Here is a 16,153-nt window from a genome sequence, read left to right as displayed (position 1 = left end):
GATAATGAAATCAGCCAATTAAACAGGGCTTGTTTTCTGTGGCAGCAAACCTTCTAGTTCCCATAAGTAAAACCACTCACCCAGCTCTATTTCTTTTGCATCAATAAACTCCTGGGGAAAGGTGGAGGGGAAGAGCAGACAAGGGCAAGGTGTGTCCTCAAAAATGCAAAGCATTAGCCAGAGGGTACCAGCAGCCATATAGAAACACCGAGGAAAGTTACTTACCAATTGTTCACTTGAAGTATAGTGAGCCCTGTGTCTTGTGCCAACTGCTTTTTCTGTTCTTCTGAAGGGTAAGGGTGCTGCAAGACACCAAAATAAAGACACAGATTTAAAACAATGCTTTTTTAACATTTTTTTTTGTTTTTGTTTTTAATTTTTGTCTACTTTTTAAGTAAAAAAATAAAAAAAAATAAGACACCCCAACAAGAACAACAACCCACACCAAATAACACAGAAATGTGACATCTATCATTGAGAGGTGAAAACGCTGAGGTGTGTCACTCTTTTAGAATTATTAATGGGCTACTACATCACTTAATTAATGGCAGTGAAAGACAAGCCAATTATAAAGATTAGTGAAGTGGAGAAATTACTGCTTAGGATACTGGCAGTACCTTGATACTCAAGAGGGATGTTTGTTGCATGAGCTGAAAGTTTCTGTGCTTGTCTCCAATGACTGATTAGAGTCAAATCACTTTGTATTTTTTTCCCCTTTTCTCCCCCCGCCCATATTTCACAGAACAAAATATTCTATAAAGCACTTCTCTGTCAAACCAAACCACCCTGATGTTTTCTGAGACAGTGAAGGCAAATCTTGCCAGCGCCCTCCAAACAATTTGCAAATAAGATCAGCATCCTGAACGTAAACAAACGCCTGGGTTTGGAGCACAGGCCAACACGAGGTCAACGATCAGCACATTTTTGCCTGACATGAACATAGCTGCACTGCACTAATCCTAAGAGACAGAAAACAAATACTGCTTTAGTTGAAGATAATGTTAAAATTCAATCATAAGTTAAGTTGTTCTTGTGAGGACTTGATTGCTTTCGCAGAAAACGCACTTCTGCGTGAATGCAGATGCTTAGCAAAAAAAAAAAAAAAAAAACCACGTCCCAATTTGAAATCAGGAAAGATAATTTCTGCCCTTCTCCTCCCTGTAAAAAAAAAAAAAAAAAAGGTCACCATCCCAAAACAAAAGGCCAAATATTGCAAATGCAACAATTCCCTGGAAAAACTGTTTCGAGGAAGCAGCTCACCTCCTCACCTGGACACCCAAGCCTCAGTACACACTGGATTGAGACCTAGCCTGCTGCAAGGTACTTCATAACATCTCACTAAAGAAAATTTGATAAAACTGGTCCAACATCCCATGTTGGTTGTCACAAAGTATTTGCTGTTATCCATCCCTGAAGGTCCACCTATCACATTTTGCTTGCCTTCAAAAAACAAAACAATACAAAACAAAAAGAAAACAAACAACCCTAAAGAGATGATTTGTAACATTTTAATCTTCACAGCTGACTTCCCATTTCATTACTTTGCAGGGTTATTCTTCACAGAAAGAGTGATTGGCTGCCTAGGGAGGTGGTGGAGTCACCGTCCCTGGAAGTGTTTAAAATAAGACTGGATGAGGCATTTAGTGCCATGGTTTAGTTGATTAGATGATGTTGGGTGATAGGTTGGACTTGATGATCTTGAAGGTCTTTCCCAACCTGGTTAATTCTGTGATTCTGTTCAAGAAATGTGTGGACATGGCACTTTGGGATATGATTTAACAGCAGTGGTGGCCTTAGGTTGAAGGTTGGACTCGATGATCCTAGAGGTCTTTTCCAACTAAAACAATTCTATGATTCTATGATCCATGCAGCCCTTATTTCCCTTCCCCCACCCAAACATTCCCCTGTTCTTTGGGTATATTTGTTGGTGTAACATTACACAAGATGTAAACTGAAACCTTGTAAAGCATAAGAATTTAAAACATCATAAAATTCCACAACCTTATTGGTATTGTAACTATTTAGCAGATTTTTATATCTTCATGTAAACAGCATAATCTGACATCTAATGGCTGTCTGACATCTAATCTTACACACCAGCATCACCTCACTTCAACAAACAGGAATTTCTATTGTGCAACTTCCCTTTGCCCAACACAGAATCATAGAATTGTCAGGGTTGGAAGGGACCTCAAGGCTCAGCCAGTTCCAACCCCCCTGCCATGGGCAGGGACACCTCACACTACAGCAGGTTGCTCACAGCCACATCCAGCCTGGCTGCAAAAACCTCCAGGGATGAGGCTTCCACCACCTCCCTGGGCAAACCTCTTCCAGTGTCTCACCACCCTCATGGTGAAGAATTTCTTCCTAACATCCAATCTGAATCTACCCACTTCTAATTTTTTTCCATTCCCCCAAGTCCTATCTCTACCTGACACCCTACAAAGTCCCTCCCCAGCTTTCTGTAGGCCCCCTTAAGACACTGGAAAGCCACAATAAGGTCTCCTGGGAGCCTTCTCTTCTCCAGACAGAACAGCCCAAACTCTTTCAGTCTGTCCTCATAGGAGAGGTGCTCCAGCCCTCTGCTCATCCTTATGGCCCTTCTCTGGAGAAACATGTCCCTTTCAAAGACCACCACTGTGACCATCACCTCCAAATGCTACAAGTCTGAGGTTTTTTCACTCCCAAATGGTGAGGAACTTCCCATTCTTTTAAAAACATTGTTCCCTTGGCAGTGAGTCCACAGATAACCTGCACCCTTGTAGAATCCCCCTCCTATATTTCCTGCATGTATGTAAAATAGCTCCAGAACTACAATGTGGAAGACACAGAGGTGATTTGATTTCTTTTTTTTTATGGGCAATTTACATTTTACACATGCAAAAATACAGCAGGAATTTTATCACCTGCTTATAAGCACATTCATTCCCTATGGGGACAGGCTGCAAGAGCTGGGGTTAGTGGACCTGGAGAAGAGAAGGCTCTGGGAAGACCTTAGGGCAGCCTTCCAGTACCTGAAAGGGGCTACAAGAAAGCTGGGAGGGGGTGGACTTTTTCACAAGGTCTTCAGTGATAGGATGAGAGGGAATGGATTGAAGATTGAGGTGGGCAGATTTAGACTGGAGATGAGGAAGAAATTCTTTACAGTGTGGGTGGTGAGATACTGGAACAGGTTGCCCAGGGAGGTTGAGGATGTCCCCTCCCTGGAGGTGTTCAATGCAGGGTTGAATAAGGCCTTGAGCAACTTGGGCTAGTGGAAGGTGTCCCTGCCCATGGCAAGGGGGTTGGAATTAGATGATCTTGATCCAACCCAAACCATTCTATGATTCATTCACCACAAACAGTGAGACTTGACTTAGGTCCACCTATCTGAACATAACATTCTGCTTGTCTTCAAAAAAAACCCAAAAAACAACCCAAAACAAACAACCCTACAGAGATGATTTGTAACATTTTAATCTTCAGAGCTTACTTCCTATTTCATTACTTTGCTATCAAGCAAGGACAAAATTATTCTTTCTTTTTTTTTTTTTTCTTATTTCACTTTGCCACCTTACATGAGATCTAATTTTAAGTAATTGAACAAACTGTGTCTAATTTCATGCAGCAAGCAATAATTACTAGGCAGCCTCTAGCTATTGGAATTGAGAACTCTGTCTCCATTAAGCAATTTCCAATTGTTCTGGACTTCTTTTTTTTTTCCCAAATAGACAAGACTGGATAAAATTAGCCATCAGAACAATACAGTCACTGTAAAAATAATTGCTTTAAAAATCCTAACCCCCAAATTCCTCAAATTCTGATCTGTTTAAGGTCATCTGATTTTATTTATTTCCCCCCCCTATCCTAGCACAGCATAAACTCTTAATTTTGTGATAAATCTATAATTGCCATAACCACAGGACAGCCTGGGACTTTACATGGCTAATCCCTCTTAGCTAAAGGTTCACAACACAGCAAGCTTTTGAAGTGTGATTTGGAGTGGTTTAAAATAATCTTAAACACTGGGCATCCTTCTTATATAAGCTTTCTGCGGATCATATGAGTTGTTCTTCTGCTGGCTAAAAAAAACCCCAAACATTAAAATAAATAAATAAACTAATGGAAATTACAAAGAAACCAGCATGCCACAGGCTAGGTTGCTATAAAAACATTCAAAGCCTTGTTGCATTCCCACCCACAGGGCTAGGAAAGTCTGTGCTACAGGCAAAGGCAGACAGAGAGAATGGGGGAAACCCTGAGAACTACCATTTTATGCAGAAATTCAGTCAAAACTCTTGCTGTTGGTCTTTATTTTACCCAGTCAGGAATGGCAAGTGCCTTCCAAAAGCTTCCTGATGGTTATTTAAAGGGCTAATTCACAAGATGTTTGCATATATATATATAGATAGATAGATATAGATATAGATAGATAGATATAGATATAGATGTATTTGCATAGACATGTTGGCCATGGTGGTCTTAAGGTGGTGGTTGGACTTGATGATCTTTGAGGTCTTTTCCCAGCAAAACAATTCTGTGATTCTATGAGTATTAAATCTGTGTGTATAAAATACAGACAAATACATAGAGAGATGCATGAATACATATTTTAGTAAAATGGTTGAGTTTTAGGTAGTCCTGCAAGGAGCTAGGAATTGGACTTGATTCATATCAGTCCCTTCCAACCTGAGACATTCTATGACTCCATGAAAAAATAATCATAAGTAGAATAAGAATAAGATATATTTCCCTGCATGTTTGTAAAATGGTTTTGGTTTAGGTAGCCCTTGTAAGAAGCTGGGAGTTGGAGTTGATAATTCATATGAGTCCCTTTCAACCTGAAACATTCTATGATTCCATGAAAAAATAATAATAAGTAGAATAAGAAATATTTCTATATATGTTAGGTAAATGGTTTAGTTTTAGGTAGCCCTTGTAAGGAGCTGGTAATTGGAGTTGATTAATATCAGTCCCTTCCAACCTGAAACATTCTATGATTCTATGAAAATAATAACAGTCTTAATAAAAATAATGATGATAATAATAATGATAACAATAATAATAATGGCAATACTAATGACAACATCATTATTATTGCTATTGCTACTATTATTATTATTATTGTTAATTGTTACTATTTAGTAAAAATGTTTAGGTTTAGGAAGTCCTGTGAGGAGCAGGAAGCTGAACTTGATGATAATCTCTATGGCTTCCTTCCACCTTGAGACATTCTATGAAATATATCTAAGTATATAAATACACAGATATGTAAACATAAAGATGAACAAAAAAAATCAAAATATTACAATTAAAAAAAGAAAAAAAAAAGTATGGAAGTGGGTGTCTAAAACCACCACAACACCTCCATTGTCCAAGTCCACCTATCACTCTGGGTCACTTTGGGATACCAAAGCAAATTGTACCACTGCTCAATAAACAGCGACTTGAGACCTTTACTTTGTTGTGTACATTAGCTCCTACCATTATCTCTTAAAAGCTTAATTATTTGCAAACAATTGATCAAGATGGGAACTAGAGAAAAGAGACCCTGGACCACCGGGAGAGCTGCAATGCATTAGGAGAGCAAACAGAATTACCTTTAGGTCTTATAATCAGAATTAACGATTGGGACAGTACACGGGGCAGCAGGAGAAGCTGTAAGGCTCTTGCTGGAGTGTTTTCCATTTGATCTGCATTAACACCTCCAGTGAAAGCCATAAAAGGGTGATTACAGATGGGAAGGCTGACCCTCCTTCCCAGAACCAGCCCAGCTTGTATAGACTGCAAGGCTGCAGACAGGCTTTCTTGCCAAGGCTGGAGGAAAAGGGCAAATCCAAGGAGGGGGTGGGGAAGGAAAAAGCAGGAAGTAGGTAGGAAAGACAAAAAAAAAAAAAAAGGAAAAAAAAGCTGACAACACCTAAGGACTCTGAATCTGGCCCTGGCATTTTCTGATCATGCCTGCTGCTGCTAGGGCACTACGGAGTAGCATCTACTGAATGGTATGAGTCCTACTGCTTTTCCCTTACCATAAATCTAGTGCAGAAATGCAGATTGTTTGGCACCATTAATGTGTTTTTGAGGCTCTGTGGTATTACTTTTAATAATGGCTTGGTATCGAAAGTGATTGCTTAATAACACCATCAAAGTCTGCATGCAAATGAAAATTATCCCGAGGGGATTTGCCCAGGGTAATATGAACTGTTAAGGAACATTTGAAAAGGTAAAAATAGCTATGCAAAATATGAGTCAGAGCAGTAGTTTCAGCAGTAACAAAGAAATCGAAGTGTCAGAGAGAAAAATTTAACTTTCCATCAGGATTCTCTTGTCACTCTTTTATGAATGGTGTTTAGAGTGCAGCAGTCTTAATAAAAGGCCCTTTGCAGGGCAGCGGAGATAATTTTTAGCAAAGCAAACAATATGACTCCTTTTTGGCTTTTTTTCCTTTTTACCACCTTTGGCTACAGCTGGTGGGTAAAGTCTCCAGCAGATACCCATGGAAAGCATCCAAGTCTGCCTCTTAAAAACAGCCCTTGTCCAAACGTACTCCTTTCCTCAGAGTTTCCACCCCAGGCTGCAAATGCTGGATGCCAGGACAAGTGATAGACTTTATCTTATCTGTAACCCAGTATCAGCAACACTCCCTCCCCCTCTCTGCCTCGCCTGCCATGCCAGCACATCGTACTGGTGGCAGAAAAACACGAAAATAACCGTGCCCAGAGTTTGCTGCTGAGACAACAGGAGGCAAATCCACCCCTTCTCAGCCCCAGATTACTAATGCCTCGTGGCACCAAACTGCCTCCACACCAACACTGCCAAGCAGCCCAACCACAGCACTGCAGCAGAAGCAATCCCCAAGCAGAAGCACTGCACCTTACGTTAGAAGGCTGTCGTGGCAACCATCCAGTGCTGCCCTTATCGGTGGCAGTGCTGTCACTTGGCTGACCAAGCCAGGAGAAGCATTTCGGAAGTCCTTTTATCCCCTTCCTCCAGCCCTCTGCCTTCTCCAGAGCTCAGCATAATGCACCAATGACCTTGAGCTAAAACTCTGGTAAGTGATGGAAAGGAACCACACACACCCGCTCTTCCCCACAAAAAAAAAAAAAAAAAACAAAAAAAAAAACAACAAAAAAAAAACCAACAACAAACCAACAAACAAATATGCCCTCGGGATTGTCTCTTAACTGTTTTCCAACCTCCAAATAAAAAAGGAAAAAACACAGCACGATGATTTTCTTGTTTCTGAAGAGCAACCCAGCCTACACCTAACTCAGTGACCAGAATGAAGCCCAAGGTTCAGCCCTCCAGTGATCAACTGCACATCAATTTTCTGCCAAACTCTAAATCCTTGCTTTACCCAAACTTAAGGATTAGTAAAGGCAACAAAGCAGCTGTTGGGGTCTCTCCCTTTTCCCTACCCCCTCCTGGTATGCATTTGAACTGTTTACATTAGTGACCAAGTTGATCTAGGAGAAATTTTGATTTTTTTTTTTTTTAATATCCATAATGCTTCCCCATTGTCTCTCAGCTTTATGAATTAGTTTTACTGTTGCAGTGAATGCTTTTTTTTTGTCTCCTGACTGCACATTATCAAAGGGACACTTTGTGCCTGCCATTTGCATTACAAAAGCGGGGCATGGTGTAGTCTAAGAACAGAGCTTGAATTTATAGCAGTCGAGTCCTGGATCCTCACACATGCCAGCCACCAAAAGAATAAGAGGGGGGGATTCCTGCATTCGCAAAAGAGCCAAAAAACAGTTGGATCATTATCCCTAAAGTCACAAGATTGCAACCTGCTCTCTTCAGGGGCCACCGGTGCATTTAGAGAGAGCGATCAAGAGAAGGTGTTGAATCCCCCTTGCCTGTTTTGCAGGCTGCAGGAATCGGTTTGCAGAACATCCCTGCGACCTGCTTTGTATTCAGGCAAGGCTGTAAAAAGTTGCCAAGTTGAGGTGACCTGCTAGGGAGAGGGGGTGGGGAGGAAAAACAACAACAACAAAAAAAAACCCTCAGTACAAAAATCAACTCGGAAGCTGCAAACTCGATCCTATTTATCCCATGAGACTGCCTTGCACGTTGGAGGAAATACTAAACACCAAGAAGGAAGTTGTTTTATTAGAAATGCATCCATGAGGCCGGGAAGGGGGGGGGTTGGGGAAACCAAAACCCTGTGTAAAGTTTGCAGAGCCTTTTGCTTGGCTGGGAGCAGTGACTCAGTCTGATAATGCTGTTGAAGTGTGAGCTGGCTTTGGCATTTCAAACTCCTCGTTGCTTTTTCAGCGCAGCGAGAAAACGCAGTCCATATGACACGGTCACGCTGCAGACAAAGCCAGCCTTTTCCTCTTTCAAAAGAAAATATTTCTTCAACTTATTATAATAGTTTAATATCCCCACAGCAAGATTTCTGCTTTGCTTCCTCCCCCCATCCCCCCAGCACTACTGTTAATAAATCCTGCTGCCGCCAGAATTACTGAACTGCAAACTACTGAATGCAAAATCAACAGGCGTGCTCTGGCTTCTAGAGTTGAAAATGCAGCAAAAGATGCAACGAGACAAGATGCTGCAATCCCTGTATGGCTATGGTGAGGCCACACATTGCCACTTAACTTCTGCAGCAACTCACTCCTATGAGACAGGAGCTCTGAGACACTGCCCATTGCTGTCCTTACAAAGAGTTCCTGCAGTCTGCTTGAGCAACCCTGCCAAAAAATAAAAGGTGAGGAAAGGAGGCAGAATCTGACCCTCCTAAGGAAAATACAGGGTGTCAAATACAGAGCCAACACCCTCAAAGTTTTAACATCTGAACTTGTGTTCACAGCACAACCTGATTAAACAGGGGGTGGGTTGGTTTTGCAGGCAGTGGGGTGGAAGATATTTTTTATTTGCAGGGGCTTATGAGGGAGGCAAGAGGTACTGGCAACAGTGATATTTTTTAATGAAGGAGTTATGTCGGGGAGCAGGGGAAAAAAAATGTTCTGCGCTTCTCTTTTTTTCCCATTTGCCCTTTTGTAAATAATTTTCTTGCAAGAGTTGTCTGTGAACAAGTTTTGGCACTCACTAACATAAATATCCTTTCCAAGGCTGATGGAGAGACATGGTATGGCTTGGGATGCACTGCCAACACTTCTCTGGTGGCCCCATCAAATTACTCATAATGCAAGCACTCATTAAGGAAAAAAAGGTTCAGATCATCCTTTGCACAGGATATTACTGAAGTCAGAAAATGGAAAAACCTTTTAACTCATCTAATCCATTCCCTGGCTGCTACAATATTATTCCTTCCATACCATATATTATTACCTGCTGCCTTTTCCAGCTGAGCTTTAGCTAGTCCAAGTAATGGCGCTTCTGCTATTTCCTTTTGGAGACACTCTGATAGATCTCAGTGTTTGGAGCTTACTCTGGTTCCTACCACTTTCCAGTTTAAGCTAAGCCTATGCAGACACTGCCACGCTGAACCTGGGTTAATTGCGTCGAGCTTTTCCCATCTTAAACATTCCTGAAGAGCTTCTATGTATGTGAACACAAAAGCACATGCACAGTGCTTCTCTTAACTTCTCTGAACACCTTAACTCCTCTTAATAATACATTTAAAGGGTGATTTTTTTTCCCTCTAGTGTCAAAATCACTTGTGCTAATGTGACATGGGCCATGTGCTTTCCCACCCCCTCTCACAGAATTAACCAGGTTGGAAAAGACCTTCAAGATCATCAAGTCCAACCTATCACCCAACACCATCTAATCAACTAAACCATGGCATTAAATGCCTCATCCAGTCTTATTTTAAACACTTTCAGAGACAGTGACTCCACCACCTCCCTGGGCAGCTCATTCCAATGGCAAATCACTCTTTCTGTGAAGAATTTCTTCCTAACATCCAGCCTAAACCTCTCCTGGCACAGCTTGAGACTGTGTCCTCTCTTCCTGTCACTGGTTGACTGGGAGAAGAGACCAACCCCCACTTGGCTACAACCTCCCTTCAGGTAGCAGCATTAGTAGTAGATTAGTAGCATTTCTCTTATTAGTAGTGTTTGCTCTACCACAGCTTAAAAAATACCCCAGGACCAGGTAATTAAAAGAAATATTACATCCCAAAGATAAGCCAACTTCTCTTCGGCACAGCAGATGGCCCAAAACAAGGAAATATTACATTCAAGAAACACCAAAGGAACCAAGGAAAGGCATTGTCCAATTTCAATGACCTGAGCGAGGGGATGGAATGCACCCCCAGTAAGGTTGTAGGTGACACTAAACTGGGAGGGAATGTTAATCTGCTTGAAGGTTGGAAGGCTCTACAGAGGGACCTGGGCAGCTGAATCAATGGGCTGAGGACCACAGTATGAGGTTCAACAAGGTCAAGTGCCAGGTCCTCCACTTGGGCCACAACAACCCCACAAATGCTCCAGGTTTGGGGTGGCTGGAAACTGCCCAGCAGAGAAAGACCTGGGGGTGTTGATCAAGAGCCAGCTGGAGACGAGCCAGGGTGTGCTGAGGTGGACACAGCCACCAGCATCCTGGCCTGGATCAGCAACAGTGTGCCCAGCAGGACCAGGGAAGTGATTGTCCCTCTGGACTCAAAACTGGTGAGGCCACACTTTGAGTCCTGTGTTCAATTTTGGGGCTCTCACTAGAAGTGGATCCACAGAAAGGCAAAGAAGCTGGTGAAGGGTCTGAAGAACAGGTCTGGTGAGGAGTGGCTGAAAGACCTGAGGGAGTAGACTTTCCTAGGCTTTTGGGAAGGGGAAATATCCTCATCCCCTGCATGCTAAAGGAAACCCTGACTACCTGATAAGTCTGTAAAAGCAGTGCTGTTGTTTCTACAGTCAGCATTAGACAGATTAGCTCAGGTAAGTATCTCCTAACCAGAAGCCTTTTCTTAGCGATAAGTCAGCGTCCTTATCTACCTGAAATGACTTTCTAAACAGGTGGGCTTGGGAAAGAACTCTGCAATCTCTGGGAAACACCAGCACCAGCAGTTGTAATCCCACAGAGCTAAGCTGAAAAGCTTTTATTTGTGCTTCTTGCTCTCTTTCTCAGGCTGCTTTTGGTACATCAAGAGCTCCTTCTGTAAGCTGGGGACAAAAGTGCTCCCCTATGCCTACCTCCCCAACCCTTCACATCAGCGTGATTAAGGTGATGGAAGGTTGCTGTATTCAGCAATTCCGTAGTATCAACCACAGGGTTTAAGATGGAGTAAGAGATTTCCTGGGCTGGTAGCACCCTTGGGAGCAGCCCCCAGGCAATTTGGGAAGCCTCCTGCTGTAAGCTCAGATGCCATTAGGGTAAGCTCAGATGCCTTTTTTCATGGAAGGCACCAGCAGTCAGGCAAAGAGAGTTCAAGGCAACCACCACATCGAGATGCCAATCTTCACCACCAAGACGAGGAGGGTTTTTTACATTCAAACATTTTCTATTTGAAAAGGAAAACCAAACAACAAACCCACCACTGAGGAAGGAAATGAGAAGATAAAGCTGCTATTTTGCAATGCCTCTTTGTTGGCATGGAAAGTCCTTGAACAGATGCCCTGTCCACCATTAAATATTCACAACATATCCTTGTAAAAGAATAAAGCCCACTCAACTTATAAGCAAAACCACAATGTGTTCTTCATAAAAAAAAAATAAAGAAAGAAAAAAGAAAAAAAATAAGAAGAAGAAGAAAAAAGATGCATTTAAAGATCTGGAAGGGAAAAAAAATGAAGAGAGAAAAGGGAAAAAATAAAATAAACCAAGCCAGCAAAACACCATCGTTCTCTGAAGAAGCAGAGATTCTTGGAAGTAGAGAGCATTTTCTCTGGTGTTAATTTTCCCCACTTAAATTACAGTGATGCTGTAGCCTCATCTCATTAGAGATCATTGTCCCCAGTAGACAGTTGTGTTTATGGGGGATTCTTGCTGTTCCACACCTGCTGCTCAGGTTGCTATGTGATAAAGCCTGCATACAAACAGCAGTCTTGAGGTTGCTGGACTGCAACTGATGAGCCCAGGCTAATTCAGGGGTGATTATGTAGTTTACTGGACCACTAAACCTCTTTAAGCTTGTAATTACTGCCTATTTGAGTAAAGAACATTCAAAAGCAATTCACTGCATCATGCCTGCCACAGCTGGAAGCAGGCTGCCAGCAGTCTGCGGGGACATTAAAATCTACAGGGACAGGGATTCAAGCACAGCTCACAGGCAGTGGCAGCGGTGTCGGCAGCCAAGTGTGTTCACATTCCAGCTCACCTTTTCTGACCAGGCATACTATTAAAGGTGCAATGAAAACTATAGAAAAGCAATAAAGATGACAAATAACGGGATATAATTGAAAGAACTGCATTTTAATGACTCTCCCCCCCCCCCCCCCTTGCTTCCCTCTCTCCTTACACTGACAAAAAAAAAAAAAAGAAAAAAGAAAGAAAAAAAAAAAGAAGCCTTTCTGTGATAAGATGGGAAGGCAAAGAAAAAGTCTTTTACAAAAGCACCAATGAGCAGCACTGGTGTGTTTCTGTTTGACAAATTGGGGGCTTTCCTCAGGTTTGGAAGGTTCAGAAAGAAAAGTGAAAAGTGAATGCAGAGTAATGTCTTAGCATGTGTTTGGAATCACTGAATCATCAAATTGCTTCAGCTGGAAAAGACCTTTGAGATCATCCAGTCCAACCATTCTCTAACTCTACCAAAGTCTGCTGCTAAACCACACCCCTCAGCACTGTTTCTCTGCATCTTTCAAACACAGCAGCAATGATATTGCAGAGGCATCTTAAATTACTGAATCTTGATTAAATCGTTCTCACTGAGCCCTTGTGAAACCCTCCAAGCGTATCTCTGGACCTGGAACACATACAAATCCCCTCTCACCACTGCAGCACTGGGAAATGCCCCAAATCACCACTCTACAAAACAACTCCACCCCAAGCAGCAACACAGAACTCAGGCACAGGTCCCTGATATCAAGAGGAGGGTTTGGGGTCTTTTTAATAATAATAAAAAGCATCCTCCTGATGCCATTTGAGTTTTGAACCACTCGAGTTCTCCTTTTCAAGCCTGCCCTTGCAGCTCTCAATGAGCAGGAAGTTACAACAAGAGCATGCTGGTTTTTCTTTATTTTGTTGAATAATTAGCAGTCTTTGGGAGTGGGGTCTGGGGGAAGAAGAGCAGATCAAACAGGACCTATGACACAGACAGAAAGGTTGGGAATGGGAATTTTTACAAGTGAGTAAATGAAGGTCTGGAAAGGATTGCTCCAGCAGAGCTGGAGAACCAGCACAGGTGAAACAGAGGGGAAGTTGTCAACATTGTTGTTGAGCCCTGACACCTCCTTGGCTTCACCAGAAGCTTTGGTGAGGTGGCAGCACCTGCCTGGGTAGCTTGGGCTGAGGAGCTATCTCCTCGGAGTCCTCCCTCCAGCCACTCCACAAATCTATTGCCCTGCCATGCGTGAGGTCCACCTCAACAAGCCACTCTATCAGCAAAGTGCATGAAACGTACTTTAAAGCCTCACAGGACATTTGGAGATCCAAAATTCACCAGTGTCATTTCCCTGCCTCACTATCAACTGCCTGGGAGAGTGGGGCATGGGGAAAAGCTAAAAATAAACAAGGAAAATAAAGTAAACCATCACCATTGATACAATTAATCCTGGACTGAGGATAAATTTAAGAGATTTCTTTTAAACCTTTCTTAAATTTCTATTTCTCTCCTCATCTGATAAATTGCCTTGCCAAAAAAAAACCAAACAAAACATGGACATCTCAGCTGTAGTATTAATCTCACTCTATATCTAGAGAGGGAAAAGGAGGGAAATAAACCAACCCTGCATGCCTGAGCAGGCCACTATTAACAAACATCAGCTTTTAAAGGAGAATATAAAAGCACTCGGGAAGTTTAGTCTTAAAAAGCATGTAAATTCCCAGCCACAACAATCCTCCAACTAACCCCATGCAAGCTCCAAAGAGCCATGGGCTTATATGTTATCCAGCCATCACTCTTATTAATATTCATTAGGCAGGTCTACTTGCATTTTCATAAGCTGCGAAGGTGGCAAAAGAAACAATCAGAATTCTTTAACACACAGGCATTATCAATTCAACATCTGCCAAAGAGGAGTGCATGCAGATCTGAGGTTGAAATTCAAATGCAATTTACCTGGGCTGGAGCTCAGCCACACTTCCCAACACCCAGCAAAGCTATTTCAGGCGTTAACATTTTATCCATCTCAGCTTTTACAGCCCCAGAAGTTCACTCCCCATTATTTTTACCTTTAAAACGAGCGTCCCTCGTAAATCACCTCCTTCGTTCCTTAGCTCTAATGAGTTCCCCTCTGCTAAAACAGCCTGAGTTCAGGGAGATTGCATCTATGAATAATACAGCCAAGTTTTAACTCGGGAAACTTGACTAAGCAATTCTGCTTTCTGACTAGAGAATTCATTTCTCTACACCCATTTAGCGTGTGAAATCCCTTTGACTGGCTGCAAGGCGTGGACTGGTGCAGAAATACAGACTTCCTGGCCAGCCTGGGCTAAAATATAACTCCAAGAGATGAATTATCATAGTATCATACAATTGCTTCAGTTAGAAGAGACCTTTAAGATCATCGAGTCCAATCTTCAATTCAAGACCACCACAGCTACTAAACCATGTCCCCGAGTGCCCTGTCCACACATTTCTTGAACACCTCCAGGAACAATGGCTCCATCACCTCCCAGGGCAACCTATTCCAACACCTCCAAAAGAAAACAACTGCTCTGATTAATTATTTACCATACTTAGCAAATAAACTGAGCTGATAATGCCAATGAATTTAAGAATAAACCAGATATGCATTCCCAGGATCACATTTAAATGCGCAAGGATGTGCACCAAGAAAGTGTGATTTACCTCTCCTGAGAAAAAAGCACGTCCCCCAAAAACTTCAGATTCACCCCCAAATTAAGACACAACTGCCCACAAGTTCACTATATCTTGGTACCTGTCCTTATAACAAAAGTCAATCAATAAAAAGGCTTGGACAGTCTCCAGGATATGAGTCTTCCATCTGGCAATCTGCTTGGACTGAGAGGGCTCCCCCATAAAAAATAACCTTTTCATAGAACTAGAGAATAGAATCAGAGAATCGTTTAGGTTTGGAAAGACCTTTAAAATCATCAAGTCCAACCATTAACCTAGTGCTGTCAAGTCCACCACTAAACCATGTCCTTAAACACCACAAGTGCACCCCAAAGTCAATGCAGCTCTCCACTGATTGCACTTGGCTTTGAAAAAAAAAAAATCTCTGACGATCAAACTGTATCCTCCCTTACTGCTGGTAGGACCAAACTGTGTTTCAGTGAGAACATTCATGGTAGGAGGCACTTCCCAGGGCTTGACATTAGGGGATGAGCCCTGAAATGGCAAACTTGTCTACAGCTGTGTAATTGTAGATATGGTGGTGAGCTGCAGTGACCCCAAAGCCTGGGATGCCTAATGGATACCCTCATCTTTGTAAAGTGGGACCTTTGGTGGGCATATTCTACAGGATGTTGGATGGAGGAGACCAGGACAGGGGGTTTTGGGAGGCACTCTAAAAAAAAAAATCAGGGAAAATCGGCCACAAAGAGCCATCCCCAGCCTCAGCATACTCTCCAACCCCTTCTTCAAAGTCTGAACACACATCAAGCACCACGCACAAGCAGATGCCACCACAGATACTTATGAAGAGTCAATCAACATATTTGGAAGTAAAAGAATTCAGATGACATGTCACTGCCAGCACATTTATGACATGAGGGCCATTAATAATTTGCATGGATAAAAACACATAATCAAATTACTTTTTTTTTTTTTTTTACCACCAAGCTCAAACTTCACATTTCTTTTAGAAAGAACTAAATGAAAGCAGCTTGAGACCAAAACAATGTCACTGCTAACAAGTTACAAAGTAAGGAAGAGCAGCCAGGCACATTTGATCTTGTTCCATACACAAACCTTTCTGAGATTACTGCTCCAATTAAAGAAAAAAAAAAAAAAGTTTAATTTATCATTTTGATGATAGGAAATGATGAACTTGACTATTATATGCATATATTTTGTTTAATGGCTTCATTTATTTTAATAACAAAGAGAAACTGGATCTTTACAGATGAAAGCTTTATTTCATGGCTTTGGTGCAACTGGGATTTTTAAAACCTGTGATGTTAACCAAAATGTGATAATGGA

At 42.0% G+C, this 16,153-nt stretch overlaps 1 protein-coding gene across 3 annotated transcripts in view; it reads right to left on the bottom strand.

The window, feature by feature from the left end:
- MEIS1 (Meis homeobox 1) overlaps nt 1-16,153 on the bottom strand; it is a 131,352-nt gene that overhangs the window by 27,044 nt on the left and 88,155 nt on the right. For all 3 annotated transcript variants that reach the window (XM_054383831.1, XM_054383832.1, XM_054383833.1), the window contains one exon: nt 226-302. In XM_054383831.1, coding sequence (XP_054239806.1) covers nt 226-302 — 77 coding nt within the window. The remainder of the gene's footprint in view (nt 1-225; nt 303-16,153) is intronic.

Source organism: Indicator indicator, chromosome 9 (genome assembly GCF_027791375.1).
Source record: "Indicator indicator isolate 239-I01 chromosome 9, UM_Iind_1.1, whole genome shotgun sequence".
Taxonomy (NCBI): Eukaryota; Metazoa; Chordata; class Aves; order Piciformes; family Indicatoridae; genus Indicator; species Indicator indicator.
Note: the sequence above shows the minus strand (reverse complement) of the source record. Positions and strands in the feature narration are given on the sequence as shown.